At 36.1% G+C, this 17,120-nt stretch overlaps 2 protein-coding genes across 5 annotated transcripts; both read right to left on the reverse strand.

Moving 5' to 3' along the window:
* Positions 1 to 1,929: 1,929 nt before the first annotated feature.
* Positions 1,930 to 16,633, reverse strand: LOC148611294 (UPF0046 protein C25E10.12-like). Of its 4 annotated transcripts, XM_088591697.1 has the most exons (8): positions 16,548 to 16,633; positions 14,487 to 14,542; positions 11,938 to 12,004; positions 9,739 to 10,148; positions 9,268 to 9,493; positions 8,263 to 8,378; positions 3,444 to 3,554; positions 1,930 to 2,605 (listed from the first exon to the last, which is right to left on the reverse strand). In XM_088591697.1, the coding sequence occupies exons 4-8, from the start codon at positions 10,133 to 10,135 to the stop codon at positions 2,337 to 2,339; spliced, it is 1,119 nt and encodes a 372-aa protein (XP_088447823.1). In that variant the 5' UTR covers positions 10,136 to 10,148; positions 11,938 to 12,004; positions 14,487 to 14,542; positions 16,548 to 16,633; the 3' UTR covers positions 1,930 to 2,336. The 4 variants fall into 4 exon arrangements, with proteins under 4 accessions (XP_088447823.1, XP_088447825.1, XP_088447822.1 ...); XM_088591699.1 differs by lacking the exon at positions 11,938 to 12,004 and having other exon boundaries at positions 16,548 to 16,628; XM_088591696.1 differs by lacking the exons at positions 11,938 to 12,004; positions 14,487 to 14,542; positions 16,548 to 16,633 and adding an exon at positions 13,194 to 13,304.
* Positions 3,561 to 8,255, reverse strand: LOC148611295 (52 kDa repressor of the inhibitor of the protein kinase-like). Its single transcript, XM_088591695.1, has one exon. It carries the CDS (start codon positions 7,082 to 7,084, stop codon positions 5,063 to 5,065), a length of 2,022 nt encoding a protein of 673 aa, XP_088447821.1. The 5' UTR covers positions 7,085 to 8,255; the 3' UTR covers positions 3,561 to 5,062.
* Positions 16,634 to 17,120: the final 487 nt, after the last annotated feature.

Here is a 17,120-nt window from a genome sequence, read left to right on the forward strand (position 1 = left end):
GGAAACTTGAGTATGTTTTTATTTGACAGTTCAATTAAACGTCAATATTGTCCCCATCATCACCGATTCCGCCGTGGAAACCTATATCCGAAGCCAATCCGACAAATCCCTTCAAAGGATATACCCGGACCTGTATATTCACATAAAAATGGAAACAATAAAAAATCAAAATAGTCTCAATATGATAATATATATTGAAAATGAACTTTGTTGTCCTGTCGTTAGTGGCCTAGAAAGTGAAAGAAACGGTAAATACTTCCCGCGAACTACATGTACACGTAGTCACGTGAATACCAGTATTACAACTCATTCATATGAACTGCTAATACAATAATTTCTTTCTTTACTGTCGAATCGTAAGAAATTATTACTATTGGTTAAATCATACTGGGGTTAGCCGTTCTATATTTCACTCTTGTCTGTAGTATTTTCAAGTAATAAATACTCTGTGTTTCGAACAGTATATCAATGTGAACCAGAAACTAGACTTACAATACACCAGAGTTGGAGTTGCCAGCAAACAAAGTATTTGTAACTTTTTCAAAATTCTTATTTGACTATTTATGATTATTTTGCGTTAACATAACGTGAACCATGGTTAACCGTATATTTCGTGTTTGAATGGCATATTGTTAACTAGGTTATTGGTTACCCATTGATTGATTTCAATTTATCTATTGTTTTTAATGCGATTGAGTATTTGTCAAATTTATTTATTTTATTGTTTGTTTTCTAACTATATTTTGATGTTATGGGACATTTACTCAAAATGTATGAATTCAAATTTTGCCTTCTAATTGTACTATAAAATACATACGTTCCACATTCACTGCATCTTAATAAAGCCTAAGAACATCACTATACACTTGGTCACAAACAAATCCGGTAGTTATACAATTTCTATTTAATTACTATTTGTATAACATTCGGCACTTCTTGTATCGGAAATCGCCTTGGTGTGAATTGAGTCGGTCCTGTCCTTTTTATACTTCACCGCAGGACATATATTTAACAGGAATCATTTTTTTTTTGTAGCAGCCCGGAATGTGTGAGTGCCTGCTTCTTTCAAGGTGCTGCTTGTTTATGTCTTGTTTGATAAAAGAATAACATCTAGCATAAGGACTAATGGATGCCGTTTGGTATGTCAGAAATTGACACTTCACCGCAGCCAATCAGATCATCAGAAACCACTGCAGCATCCTTTACGATCTCTTAAAATGTTATAATTAATCAAAATACTAATTACATGTAATACATTTTCAGTACTCTCCATCCCCAATTCCAAATAATATCAGTTTCAACCACTCTTAACTGCATATTTATTCAGGACGTCAGGGCGGACCCGAGGGGCACGCGCCCCCTGCCAGTTGTCACCCAAAAAATATGGGCTTATTTTGTAATAAAAATCGGTATTTTGGCAATGATTGGACTTCATATCATAATAACACATGTTACATGTACATAGTGAACACTGTTTAAAATTGGTTTCATTTAGGTAGATGTTTTACATCAAATTTCCTCTGACCTTGCAACCCCATTTCTTGCTTCCTATAAGAAAGAGGGTTGCAGGTCGAGGAAATTTGAATTAATTTATTTTTAAACAATATTTGCTTTCCTCTTGTGGTACAGAACCTTAAGATATTTAATACTGAACTTGGACTGGGAATACATGTATCAAAATATTACTGTTTTAGGGAAAGCAATAAGATATTGTCTAAGAGAGATATGCTAATTAGTCAAAGTGGTGGTTGGAAAGGGAAGGAAACCAAACTGATAAACCAAGAATTTATAAAGTAGACTATAAGTATGAAAATTTGATAAGCCAAATACATTTGTAGTAAGGGATGACTACAGTTCGGTAATGGTATATCCAAAGTCAGGATAACAGCTTTTTTAACTAATATTATGTCATTAAATCAAAAAAATAAACCAGTTTAAATGTTTATTAACAAAAAAATTCTCAACAATTATAATAATGGTCTAAACAGGAATAAAACATATCACATGGTTTATACAGAAAATAACACACATAATACAAGTAAACATGTTAATGAAAACATACTTCAAATCAACTGGGATTCTTATCATGCAAAATGTATGTAATGTGATATCAATCACCAATTCAAGTCTTTCAGATCATCATTTACAAATCTTGATGAATAATTGATTTTATTAGCTTAAAAAAGTTTGACTTATTTTTCATTCAGTCCAAGAGATTGTCAGGTATCTCATTTTGAAAGGTATAGTAATGCACTCGACCCTCACAAGATTTTACACTATTTCAAATGCGTTTCGTAAAAATTGGTATGTTTTAGAAGTTAACAACAGAAGCACACTTATTCCGTTTTCATTTTAGTAAGTTTTAATTGTTGTAAAAGCTGAGCTTTTTTGTCAATATCCACTTTGAGTATTACCGCCTTAGGTTTCTTAACAGTTTTCTCTATCAAATAAGGTACTGAAGAAACAGATTCTAACAAACTAGATTTCGATTGGCCAGGTGGTAATGGTAGGTCAAATATGATTGGTGGGTTCATCAATTTGTACCCTTTGGTACATCCTGCAGCGTTTACGAATGTAGTATAGTCGTCGCTGCTTACACCATATCCTACAACATATGATGAAAATGATGAGAAGACATAAATAATAACTAGAATAAATGATTCCCAAACATAGCCTTATAATAGCAGTCTAACTTTGGTAAACAATAAGTTGATGTTGACTTAGAAGAACGCATGTTACAACTCATTATGCTGAGGCTCTATATTAAATGTCAAATTGCCCCCTTAAAGGTTTACTGACGATTAATAATGTATATAAGGAACCCTAAAATTAAACAAAAATAATTTCTAGAAAACAGATTTAAGATGTTAATCTTTCCATTTTATATGCACAGTGAACTACCTCAAAAAATTTATACAATAGTAACTCTAGACGATGCCCCTAACGGGACTAATTCCCCCGTTTAACCCTGTACATTTGAGAACCAATGCAGACACACAATTCATATTGGATACAATTCTTGTGGGGATAAACTAAGCACTTTTGACAAACAATTTTCTTGTCATTTCTAATCCACCCAACTCCAAACCACAATTAGTATTATTATTGTTGAAAAATCGCCTATGTTCATACATCATTGTTTCTACAATTTTGTCCAAACATAAGTTCCTGACAATATGCACATATCTATGTAGTTATACAACAACGCAAAGTTTCATAACAATGCAGCAAGCTGCTAAAAAAGTTCGGACAGACAGACTGACAGACAGACGGACAGACAGGGTGAAATATATATACCTCCAAAATTCGTTTGCGAGGGTATAAAAATATAAGCAATTTAATGTTATCGTAAGTTGTTACATGCATTTGCAAACTATCTGACGTTTTGTTTCCTCATATCTCGATATTCAGGCTTTAAAAAAGAAACTTTTCAGATCTCCTACCTTCATGAATATGACCAAAAACGTGATACTTGGGTTTAACTCGTCTCTGCACGGTGTTCAGAAGTTCTACACACCCAACGTTTAATCCACTTTTTGTGACATCTCCATGACCTGGAATGTATGTTTATTGTAAAAAAAAGTCACATTTTGTCAAAAGCAACTTTGGCACTAGCAAAAAATCATAAATATGTCAGAGAGGCCAGTTAATTTTAGCAAGAAGATGATACCGGTATATAAAAAATCTAATTGTTTTTGGTGGCGGATCCAGGGTTGGGACCGGTGGGTTGGAACCATTATTTAGTTGGACAATTAAGGCAAAAGTGAGCAAATGATAGTTTAATCATATTTTATTTGCTCAAAACAAAATCGATTGGACAAAAGCAAATCATACTTATTTAGTCATTTCCTAAATACAATATACATATACAGAATACATATAGAGGAAGAGAGCATGCTAGAACAATATATGAACTATACACTACTGTAATGAGTGTAACAAAGTCAACTGGAGGGAAATTAGTTTGGGGAAGGGAAGTGATGGTGACGATCTATAACACAGCAAAAACACAAAAAAATACCAGCTTGATTAACAAATCATACAACAAGAAATCTTTTGGACCCTTTTATATATACTGAAAAATCTGCTGAAAAAAACTTATGTTCAGGGCTTCCAGATAGTAAAATGTTTGCATTAAGTGGATAAGTATCACAGAGCCAGCTTATTTAATTTAAACAAAGTTTTTCTTTGGACTATATACATGTATAAAGGACAATGAATGAGCTAGTGGTCAACATCTTCCATGTTAGTACCACATCTACATAGCGGATCTGTGATGATATTTACTCGGTGCAGGTCATAATTCAGAAAAGATGCAGAATATCTTAGTTGGGTCATCAGTATATTTATTTAGCTTTCTAGGCCCGTATGAAAAATAATTTGGTACAATGGATCGGTCCTTATTGTCCTTATTAACAAATGATATCCTGGAATCTCCTTTCCAAATTCCATGGATCTGCTTCTGGTATTACATGTTGCAAGCTATCACTCACATGCACAAGACGACTTTTTTAAATGCACATATAAGCCTTAATATCTAAATCTCTCATATGCAGTATCTGTGCTATCCAGGGGCGTAGCCAGGCTTTTTTAGAAGTGGAAGCAACCTACGGCGAGGGGTCTAGGGGCCGCTCAAGGCCCCCAGTGGGTCCAGGGCAAAGCCCTGGTGGGGGGGCCGGGGGGGCGAAGCCCCCAGAAGCTCCTCGATTTTAAGAAAATGAGACGTTAGAACATGCTTATAATAGGTCGAAAATTATGTTTTTCTTTTCTTTTGAAAGATGTAAATTAATGCAAATATACGCAACATGGTGACAAATTTCAAATCAAACAGAAAACAAGTATTACCAAAATGTCAAAAAAAAAACCTGTAAATTTGGGTACGTGGATATGCATATTTCGGTGAGTAACGTCTGGTCACAGACAGACAAGTTGACGGACAGACAGACAAAGTGAAAACTACGTAGGTGACTTCTGTTGAGAACATTCTAGCGCATACACGGGACTTGGTGTAATTAATATATATTAAAAACTTTTGTGATCTACTTTATTATTGATACATTATTTAATCATTCTCCTTAACCCGGAACAGGAAAGCCAGTCGCCTGTCTTTACGTGTAGCGAATGAATCGATAACTTTTTCAATGTCAACAGAGAAATCTTTGTATGCGTGTAGCATACAAAGAGCGGAGAGTCTTTCAGTAGTCATGGTGGAGCGGAGGTAGGTTTTTACCCGGCGCATCACACTGAAGCTCCTCTCGGCTGTGGCTGTTGTGACGGGCATGCAAACCAGGATGAGCATGCACTTATACAGACTCGGATATAAGTCAGATGAGGTCACATTCAATGTATCTGATAAGGTACTTGGTCTATCGGCCACCTCAACTCCATTCCATCGGGCTTTCCATTTCCGAACTTCTAGGTTGAATTCCTCCAATGTGATGTCTGCCATATCAGAACTATAAGTGTCATGCAGCTTGTTTATAGCATCGTCTGTTAGACCATCGATTAAAGACGGAACGATGCGTTGGGCTAGAAATCGGTCCTCATTTTTAATGAGTCTGTCGCGTAATTCCTGCAAAAGATGATCAACGAATGGCAGGAACAAAGCCCTTTTCCAGTATTGACTTGGGTTTGCTGCAGGGACATTAACTCTGTGTTGTTGCCTTGCGGCTCCCCTAAGTATAGCTGGATCAACTTCAACACTGTTTCCCAAAGCAACTGCGCGGTCATAGATAGAGTCCCATTCCGCGTCATTATCTCGCATATCCTGTAGAACCGCTACCACCACTTTAGCTTCGCCAACAGCCTGAATTAGATCGAAGTCTTTTCCTTGCAGAACCGCAGACAGGCGAACCAGAGGTTGCAACACCGTTTGAGCAACCACCAACCCGATAATAAAGTCAAACTTCGTAATTGAACTGTAGTAGCTACGGGCCTTAGCGTCACCATCTTGTTGTAAATCGTCTAATGAGCTCACAACAACAGGAAAGGCCGTCAAGGACGTGAAAAGAGAGTCAGACCGGCTTGCCCATCTCGTCTCGCACAACGTTTTCAGATTTTGTCGTTTTCCCATACCTTCTTTGACGTTATCATCTGTAGTTTCGAGATTTTCTTTGAAGTTTAATAATCTTTTCGCGCTGTAATCGAATGCAAAGGCTATTGCCTGAACCGTGTCCATAAGATTTCTTATCAGTGGTTCTTTGCACGCGTGTACTATGGCCAGGTTTAAATTATGAGCTTTGTAGTGCACATAAGAGGCTTCTGGAACAGTTTCTTTTATCCTGGCTTGAACCCCACGATGAATACCCGACATATTAGCGGCACCGTCATACCCTTGAGCGCGCATATGGCCAACTATAATTCCGATCGACTCCAATTCCGCCAGAAATTTATTGGCAAGTGATTCGCCCGTAGTTTTTTCTGCCTCAGCAAATCCTAAGAAGTCCTCGCGAACAGTTTGTGATTGCTGATCGTAATACCTAACGCATAAAGATATTTGTTCCTTAGTCGAGCTATCTGTTGCCTCGTCAGCAATGAACCCGAAATACACTGCCCTATTACAGTTGTCGACTAACTCATTTTGAATTTGTTCTGAACTTATTTGGATCAGTTCGTTCTGAATTTGTGGTGAAGTATATTTTGCTCTATGATCGCAATGCGCCAAATGATCAGCTAGAATATCATTGTATTTCGCTTTGTCGTGCAGCAGGGCCACAAAATTACTGTCTTTTTCCTCATGTCCTCTTAATGCGATATTCTGCTTTCCACACAAAATGATTACTTCAAGGATACAGTGTAAAATTTTCCGGTTTCTTTGTACCTGTTCATTGTAGCTTTTGGACATAAATTCACATATGTCGGAAGATGTCCGTGTTTGTATACGCACAAACTCCTCTGACGACATTACATAATCGTGGTGTTTTGCACCTTTTTTCAAATGTCTTTCCACCGAACGACCTATGTTTGACCAGTCATCTACTTTGGATGTCAAAGTGAAGGTTTTGTCTTTTGTATCATCTCTCTTTGGTCCGAATAATACGCATGGTGCACAAAAAACTGCATCTAATGACTCGGAATAACGCATCCAAGGATTATTCGATAACCATGTTGAATTCAAGCTTCTGTTTCCACCTCTGATTTTCCTGTAATTCAAGGAAATATATCCGTCATTAAAAGATTACAAAAACACATGTCGGACACTTTGACGGATATTAGGTTGTTTCTTTTATACATTTTAAATAAGAAGGGAAATGGAGAGCATGTCAAAGAGACAACGACGTAAAGGGGAGAAAAACAACACATAGCCCGTGACCATAATTAAGGTCTTCAATGAACGGTGAGGAGACCCAATGCTAGATCGCAGTCAGTCCCTAAATAAATAGTAAAATAAAGTTCAGCACACCCTTCTAAACTTCTGTAGACATAGAATAAATAGTAAACCGATGTCCATTTTAAAATCTTTTTACGATATTTTATCTTTTTTTATAACAATGTACATGTACAAAGAAGGGATATGGAGGAAATGTTGTAAATAGAATCATACATAAATTCTTGGAGTTTAGATACAAAGACTTAAAATATAATGATCCAGGTAAATTACCTCATAGGAAAGCTAAATTTCGAGGCATCCCAGATGTCGCCAATAGGTCTAATTTAAACTTGTCTTGTGATATCATCTCTGTGGACACTTTCCCAAGATCAAAATAATTTGGCCCAGCAGCATCAGAGGGAAGGTTGGCTTGTTGTTCAGTGGTACTTGTACTTGTAGTGTCTGTTTGCTCGGAACTGGAGACATTATTAGGTTTTCCTTTGACAAAAAAATTGTCAAGCTTGGACTGCATATCATGAGTAGGATATTTGTTCAATGTGCGTCTGCAACTGCTCAACTCAATGTGACTACTATTGGTACATGGTACCCAGAATTGCATCAGTCACGTGCGATAAATCAGGTGATGTGACGGAAATGAGGTGACATACAATGAAGTGTCAATTTAAAACTAAATGAAATGGTTTGTTTTGACACATGTCAGAATAAACTGTCAGACAGTCATATAAAAATAAGGGTTGTTTATGCACGTAACTAAGGGATTTAACCCTCTCTCTCTCTCAAAAAAAAAAAAAAAAAAAAAAAATTGCCGAAACGACGTGGAAGCACGTGCTTCCGTGCGTCCGGCTGGCTACGCGCCTGGTGCTATCAATCTAAATGAGGTCACCTCCGGTAGTCACCTAGAGTTCTAGTTAACATTAGCCTTATACACCTACCAACGGGCGGACCGTGTGTGATTAATACATCTACACCTTCGGGAATACAATTCCATTTGTTCAGAATTTCTTCACCCCTTTCGCAATTAAATGCCCAGTCACAGAAGCGTGGTTGCCTATAAAAATAATTTGGAATAATCCTGAAACCGGCTTTGGTGGCGTCATGTGTAAGTTAAAATATAAATGAATAGATTAGGAGATGACCATTTGGTTCTGAGGAAATGGGCCTGGCAGTTTTTGGAAAAAAAATTTTGGTCCTGAAACAGTTGAAAGCAATCTACTTAAAATAAGACCTATCAACTGTTCCATTCAGTCACGTACTGCATGTAGGCAGTAACTGAAATGGAACAATTCATAGGTCTAATTTTAATTAGATTGAGTTGAAAATAAACATTGGGACCTACAAAAGAAATTGTCTGACCTCAGCCCGGATACTTCATACAGTGAAATTTAAATAAATAATCTTGCCCTTATGTGGTTAAAAAAATCTGATCCGCAAAAATTTAAAAATTAGACACTCCGATCCCACAAAATTTGCCAGGCCCCTCTTATGATGTAATGGTCGTCCCCTTAAGTCCGATTTACATTTTTTTCTTCATTATTTGGCAACACGACTATACAGTTGATCAATTGTTCAATAGATACAACAGCAAAATTTATTTTTCCGTTTAAAACATCAAATTAAAAACGCAATCTATTCTAAAATAAATCTTTATGCTACAGTCAGATCGCGTATTTAATGAGATTAATAAAAGAAAAAAAAACACAACTCTGCAATTGTAACGAAGATTTACACTCTAATTCGGCAATTCGTGTTAACAGGGCAAGGAGTATTTTTTTTATTATCATCTTCAAAGTACCAAGCATAATGATGCTCAGGAAAATAGTTATTCCTTTCCAAAACTGCAAATTCACATAAACCAAAATTCATTAATAATTTAAAATTGGAAAACCTTACACAAACCAGACTTTAAATTCTAAGCACATATTCTACAATAAAGTTACCATGGAGATCCATAAATGTTAACACCACATATCGTTACCATGGAATCTTGCAAGTAAATTGCATTAGTGATCAGTTCTTTGGCATGCTTGATTCCTTTGGATCGGAAATATCCTCTTAATTGTGAGGTGCTGCCTCCAAACAAATGAATCTCAGACATAATGTTTTCGTCAAAAGGCAAGTCATGGTTTCCTGCTATGATTATCTTCTTTTTATGTGGAAGTTGTCCTGCAGACACAAAACAAGGTAACAGCATTGGTACTCGGAATGTTAACTTTCTTAGTACTTGACATTGAATGCGAACATATAGGGGAAAATTATAAAACGAATTACGGTCTTTTCAAAGACATGATACTTACTGTAAATTATTAACCAGTATATTTTACCACGACCATACTAGAAAGTTTTAATGGGGTATATATTTGAAATGAACTTGCGTGCACGTGACAATCTCTCGAGATACATGTACCCACCTAAATATTCATTAAAAGTTTCTATTTCCAAAGCACCGCCTTTCATTGTAAAGTCACCTGCATGCAATAAAATGTCCCCAGGGGGAATGAAATAGTCAGATTTCTCATCTTTTGGTTTGAGTTTTGAGTGTGTATCTGAAAGACACACAAACCGAAGTTTGTCCTCTAAAATAGGCAAATGAATATTCATGGCAGTAATCTCCTTATGTTTCCCGCCATTTTCTAGCATCAATTTCCAAACTCTTGATGGCATATTGGTGTCAGGATCGGGAAGAATTGCACACGAGTTATCCTCCTCCATATAAGCACCTTCATTTGTAGTTGAAGTGGATTTTTTCTTGACATTTTTGTCAGAATTTCTTCTCAGTTTCTCAAATAGTTTTGACATTTTCGACATGTCAATTATTAACCTGGAATTTAAAAGAAAGAATAAAATAAGTATTTTTGTTAAATGAAATGCACATAATTCAAGACGGAAGCTTTTATTCTTCCTGAATTACACAACAATATTTTGGGGTGTTATATATTCAATACGTGACTGAACATAACGGGTGATTTTTGTAGTGGGATTGCCATCCATCGACCTGTGTCGTAACGGTAACGCCAGACAAGAAGGAACGTGATCGAGTATCAATAGCCGACAATTCGTTTTTTTGTGTAAAAAATTAAGAAACGGGCTAACAAACCAATGCGCAAATCTGAAACTTTTATTTTTCTACTAAATAATCTGCAAAAAATGCAGACTTTTGAACTTAGTATTGTATTCATTGAAAACGACTTAAGTTTTCTATTTACGTTTTCCCAAATATTCTTCAAACTTTGCTGCATATTTTACATTCAGTTTGGTGGGTGTTGTTAGTATATTTAACTATCCATTTTTCGTATGTAAGGCATACTTTTTTGTAACAAGGCATCTAGTGAGGACATATTGTGTAAAAACAAATACCATAAATACATTTTGCATAAACAATACAAGTTATTCCGGGACATAGAATACACCAAAAAAATTGACCAAACACCATATAAATAACACAATTTACTTAAAGAATACACACAGAAACTATGCATGTATAATAAATAAATAACCTATAGTCCACTAAAACTGAGATAAATGGACCCGGTGCATCGATAAGGTAAGCGTACTCTGCTTTTGAAGAAATATCCACCATGGTGTCAAATTCGGGCTATGAAAACGGAAGGTGGACACACCACGAGAGAAAGGGATTTATAGGACGATCATATAGTGCTCATAACCCTGGTCGGGGGCTAGGGCGCTCTACCTACAGAGCAACTGGGTTGTTTGCCCAAGGTGGTAGAATGGGGTACCCCTGGCATGTTACATTCTGGGGTCGTCAGGCCATAATACGGAAAACCTGACCGCAAACCATAGTGTAGCAACTTGTTGGGAAAGATGTCACATTCCTCACACGTTAAAGAACCCTTATATGCATGGTACTCAATTGGAGGAGGAACCATTGGGCTCCGACACAGGAGGCTAAATTGTCGAACCCTACCCACCTCACCCTAACTCCAGTGGCAATCAAAATTTGTCGACCCCATTATCATTGTGTCCCATCCCATTTTTCATTTCATCATCATTTCATGTTCATTTCACCATCCATTTCATGTTCATCGCCTGAATATAGCTGAAATATTGCTGTTCGGGCGTTAAACCCCAACAATCAATCAATCAAAACATGAATGGCGCATGGTGCTTTTATCATTCATATTTTTTGGCAATCATTACACAAAAACAGATGTCACTATGTGTTTCATTAACAGCCTCCCACGCTTATTGGGTGGAGTACATTCTACTTTGTTACCAGTTTAATTGATATTTACAGCGAAATCCAAGAATATTTGTTCCAACTTTGTCCACTGGAATAAGTACAGTGTTACACATGGAGACTAATTTTATCTGACAAACCATAGAGGCATCATATGCTAGATTTCCTTTAAAGATTGAAAAGGTTAAACAGATCAGTTTGACCATGTTGCCATTGCCATACGTACACCTCCGTTTACTGGGCAATTCAACAACGGTCTACGTGGCCCTTTTTGTCATTACTGGGGTAAAGCAATTTAAGTGTCGAAAAATCTGGACCATCGTACGCGTCCACTAAAAGCTATATATCAGGATGAGGCGGAAGCTTCGACTGCATTTTCATTTTCAGTATGCTGACATGGAGACTTACGTACTTCTAGTTCTACAATCTCCCGACCAAGTTCAACACGCTGAGGATAATGTCACTTTTCTCTGCGCATGCTATTTACAAATTACAAACTAAATTAAACTAGTGAATTTAAACATTAAGATAGGAGTGAATTAAAATAAAAAGAAATAAACAATAAGTGTGAGTTTAAAACTATGTACATTGGTGGATGTTTAATGACTGTAGGTGTAAGTTGAGGTGGCGGTTTTGAATGACTCGACTGAGTCACTCATAACCATGTTCATTGGTATGTGATTCCACAATTTGATGGTTCTTTGGAAGAAAGATTGTTGTCTAATTTGTAACCGACACTGAGGAATTCGGAAGGATAATGAGTGTATGTTTCAGGAATGTCTGAGAGGTGGAATTAACCGGTCTGCCTTAGTAATGGCAACTAGGGAATAATTGATTTTGTAGAACATTATTAATCTTGTGTCTAATCTTCTATGAGCTAGTAAATGTTGTATCATGTTGGAGACACTAGATGCATTGTGTGTCACAACCTAGCTGCACGCCTTTGACTAATTTCTATTTTATTTATGTCATCTATAGTGTTTAGATCCCAAATAGAGCAGGCATATTCCACTGATGGTCTGACTAGTGATTTATATGCCTGCTCCTCTACCTTGACGGAACTGATGTTTAGATTTCTTTTCAGGAAGCTTAATGTATTGGCTTTATTGCATATGTTGTTCACGTGACTGTGCCATTTAAGGTCAGATAGGATTGTAATGCCAAGGTATTTAGCTTTTTCAACATGTTCTAGTGTATGGCCATGTAATGTGTAGCTATATTTGACAGGGTTTTTGTTATTGGAGATAGAGAAACTATTACATTTGTCGGTGTGGAATGTCATGTGCCATTTTTGTTCCCATTCTCCTAGTTTCCCTAGTCATTTTGTAATGATTTACAATCACCGTCAGAATTAACTGCTAGATAGGCTATGGTGTCATCAGCGAATAGAAGTATTGTGGAATTTAGGCCTACTGGCATACCATTAATATAAAATAAAAACAGACTGGGTCCCAGTACAGAACCTGTATCAGAATTGTAATGCAATAGATAATAACAATTATGGGCTTGGGCAGAGCAAGGAGTTAAACAACTTAAAATTGGGAAGAGCCATGCAGTGTATTAGATAATATAATTAGCATATTTTCATTCACAAACGGACGAAAGGGCAGACTGACATAAGACATCTGCATTTTTTGTAACAGGTCCTTGCAAATTATTTCAACTTACCTTTCTCTTCGAATAAGACATGTATCATTGCTATTTTAGTAACAATCCGGCTTCGTGGTTTGTTTGTCAACAAACAAATAATACAATTTAGCTCAATTACGGAGTTGAACTACACCAACTCCGGTTCACGGAAAGGTACTTTTTTTATATATAAATATCGCTATGTAGCAGAAACTCCAAAGATCAATGATTTTAAAGAGACGGCAATGCTTCACGTAGAGTTGTTTTTCATTTCACTTCTGTCGACAGGACATCTTTTTGGCATATTGCACTTGATTTTCTTTGGTTTTGACCACCACCACAAAAAAACCCTACATTTTTTTTATTAAATGCCCTAGTATATAGTATTCGGAATTATCTTCTGTGCAAGCGAAAGAAAGCCGATGAAAACTGTCTTGATGCATCTCTCGATAAAAGTACAAATATTAATAGTAAATATTCAAATTCCCCATCGATCTTAAAAACAACTTAGAAATAAACAGAAAACCCAGTCCATGTTATAGAATAAAAAATTATCACCAGAAACTCGGTTCTCAGTTCGTATAATTAAAACATCCAATAATATGGTAGGTAGAATGGTACTATTTATTTCCCATAGGCGACAATAGTAAAACTTCTGAAAAATTCACTCCTTTAAAACAATGACGGTTCTACCGGTACTGTGACATAAAGGCTAAAAACCACCAATTCCACTTTCCATAGGCTTCTATGCTAATTTCACAATATTCAATGGCTTCTCTGGACTTTACCTTAACTTTAACCTGCAGAGGACTATATATCAGCATGATTCTACATATGTCAGCTCACAATCCTCAGAATGGCATGTGGGGTTAGCAGACTTGCAGTGCAGTACTGGTCACCGGAAGTGAAGGGTCTATAAATAGCATGGGAAATCCCAGTGTTTTCACAAGATGGGGGTATATTTAAAAATCATTATGGAGATTAGGCTTCACATCACAAGAAGCAAAATGCACCTATAAAATGTACAGAAATGTTTTTCCTTTCAGAAACTGTTTAAATTTTTTAAATAGGATGAGAGCTTTTTTCACAGCACTATGAGGAACAGGGGTAATTTCTGCGTAGGACTTTTTTTGCGTACGTTCCAAATGCTCATTGGTTGAATTGGTGGTCTGTAACCTAAATACCATATTAATTTACGTAAAAATGCAGTTTTTAATTCAGCTACAATCCAAGCCATGTATCAACCGAGAGTCAAAAAGTAAACAATGACATTACAATCAAAGATAAAGGCCCCCGATGAATATTTTCAAGTCCCTACCATGTATTTGTTACCTAACTTAAACAAGAATCCCTCCTTGATCTGGTTCATCTCAGCCTCAGTAAGTATACTACAACAAAAATTTCTGCACTTTTAACTAGTTTTCTCACTAAATTAAAGGAACTAATGATAAATTATTGTAATAAAGCCTATGATTGGGTTTGGAAATAATGATGTTAACTATTTTTAGAGTGTGAAAAAAACTCGCTGGAAGTTTTGGATGAATTAAATGCTTTAGATATATATACACGTAGAAAGCGCGAACAGTTATGATTTCTCCACACTTCCATATTACTTCATTAAACAGAAATTTTCTTATCTTTTCAAATAGTGTTTCGATAATACAGATCAAAAATACATTTGCTGTGAACGGCCATCGAGACAAATATAAGAATTGTTTTTATTGAACCTGTGAGGACATGCATGATTAATTCAGTAAATTTTCTTCTTGACAACATTTAAATCCATTTTGGCGATAAAATTAATCGGCAGGTTGTGGGTATTCTGATAGGCACAAATTGTGCTCCCTAAATATCAGATCTAATTGTACGCCCTAAATATCAGATCTATACCTGTACTAGTATGATTCTTATACACTGAACTCATCTTGAACTTTGTGAAAGAACTATTAAACGCCACCGGAATATTAGAAAAGGGGTTTGTTTCAGTTGAACCAGATTGTGTTTAGCTATGGCTTTGTACCAGATGAGCAGGAAGCAGAATTAGTAGAAAGCAGAAGAATGGGAACAAAAATGGCACATAGCATTCCAACCCGACAAATGTAATGTTTTCTCGATCTCCAGTAACAAAAACCCTGTCAAATATACCTACACATTACATGGCCATATTTCGGTGGCGTTTAATAGTTCTTTCACAAAGTTCAAGGTTAACGAATCCCATGTAATATTATAATGTTAATGTGCCATTGAACGTCGTTGCTTTTTATCTTTGTATTTGCACGAAGACCTTGTTTTGACATTTTATGATATGTTTTCACTAAATCCTTTTGGAGTGTTTTTATTGATACATTTGTTTAAATAAACAAGGTGTGCTTGACAGTTGCTTTTGGACTTTGAACTAGCATGCAGAAAAAGAGTATTCTGTCAATGTAGACACAGCTTGTTTTCTTGTATGTCCTATTTGTTTAAGTGTTTATATTCTCTATCGATCTGAGGGAGTTCAATCCAAATTCAACAGATTAACATAGTTCGTTTTATTGTTCTATTTCCCCACCACAGTCCCAGGTTAGAGGGAGGGTTGAGCGTCCACAAACAGATTTAACCCCGCAACTTACTTAATGTGCCTGTCCAAAGCCAGGAATCTGTAGTCCAGTGGTTGTTTTCTTATGTTCGTCTTTATTCGTTTATTTTCTTTTTGGATTAGGTCGATTTCCGTCTTTTATGAATAATTTTACTTGATTTATTTAGGGGTATGGGTTTTGCCCATTATTGAAGACCATGCGGTGACCTTTAGAAGTTTAATTGTTCATTGCTGGACTTTTGGCGGTTGACTGTCACATTGGCAATAATACCACATCTCCTTGTTTATATGGTATATTATGTGTTATTCCGGCCTAAGACAGGGTATATAATGTCACATTCACGGATTTACTAAACATTATGATTTCGTCTTCGGCTCATGGAATATAAACCATGAACCGTGAATGTGACATAAAATACCCTGTCTAAGGCCGGAATAACTATTCTGTTACAGTAAACATTATATTTGAAAAAAAATCGGGATATAAAATTGAAAGTTTTTACTTGTACATTAAGCGAAGTCTCCCATACTTTTCTTTTTATTCTTTACATTTTTTTTTTGTATTTTTTTTTATTTGAATTTGAATATTTGAAACGAGAGAAAATAGAAAGTTGGGTTTTTGTCACTGAAACACATGTCTCCATTGAAGTTGTCTGCCTTGTTACCGAAATGTAAACTACAACTTCAAGATTTATCTTTCTTGGATAAGAGCTCCTATAATCACACACTTCATGTAAGCAAAAGTTGGAAAACACAGTTTAGTCAAAACTACATGGAGAAACACAATTAACAAATAAATGTGAAATGGACTGAACCTGTAATTTTTTGGTAGGTCCAAACTGTTACCACAGAATCAGCCGTTCTAAAACACCGGTGTTAAGGTTTAAACTATCTATGGCATATTTATTGAATTGTTTTCAAAGTATTATGCAATTGAGTACCTACCATGACGTGGCTACAATTGTTTTATCACGTGTAAGTCTGTACTGTTACTATCTTTTATGTTACTGCTAAACACGACTTCAATAACAGCACAAACAAAAACAAAGTATTCATAGAAAAAATACTTTTTTGAACAAATTTAGCAATGTATTTAAGAACCACTGGGTCGATACCGCTGCTGATGGACCTGAGGACCCCGAGGGTATTCACCGACCAAGTAGTCAGACTTGTCTTACCCCGAATTATATCATTTTATCTACGCTATTTATGAAATATTGCAGTATTCCAAACTTAAAAATACGTGTAACACGGAGGCTTCATTCCTTGCATCGCATATGGTAGAACCTCTCGATGGGTTTTGCTCCCTCTTTCGGTAGTTTTGGGTTAGAGTACTCCCTGTATACAACTTATATTTCGATTTTGATCTCCCTACATATTTGGTTTTA

The sequence above is a fragment of the Perna viridis genome, chromosome 7, assembly GCF_037379345.1.
Source record: "Perna viridis isolate PV_CMFRI_1.1 ecotype Kerala chromosome 7, ASM3737934v1, whole genome shotgun sequence".
NCBI classification, from domain to species: domain Eukaryota; kingdom Metazoa; phylum Mollusca; class Bivalvia; order Mytilida; family Mytilidae; genus Perna; species Perna viridis.

Bases quoted from the DNA above. Each gene is read 5' to 3' on its own strand.
- LOC148611295 (XM_088591695.1), bottom strand. From the start codon at position 7,084: ATGCGTTATTCCGAGTCATTAGATGCAGTTTTTTGTGCACCATGCGTA.
- LOC148611294 (XM_088591697.1), bottom strand. From the start codon at position 10,135: ATGTCGAAAATGTCAAAACTATTTGAGAAACTGAGAAGAAATTCTGAC. The intron at 8,379-9,267 runs GTAACTTTATTG...TTATTTTTATAG, and splicing joins AACATTTATGGATCTCCATG to GCAACCACGCTTCTGTGACT. The intron at 2,606-3,443 runs GTAGGAGATCTG...CATATGTTGTAG, and splicing joins TTTTGGTCATATTCATGAAG to GATATGGTGTAAGCAGCGAC.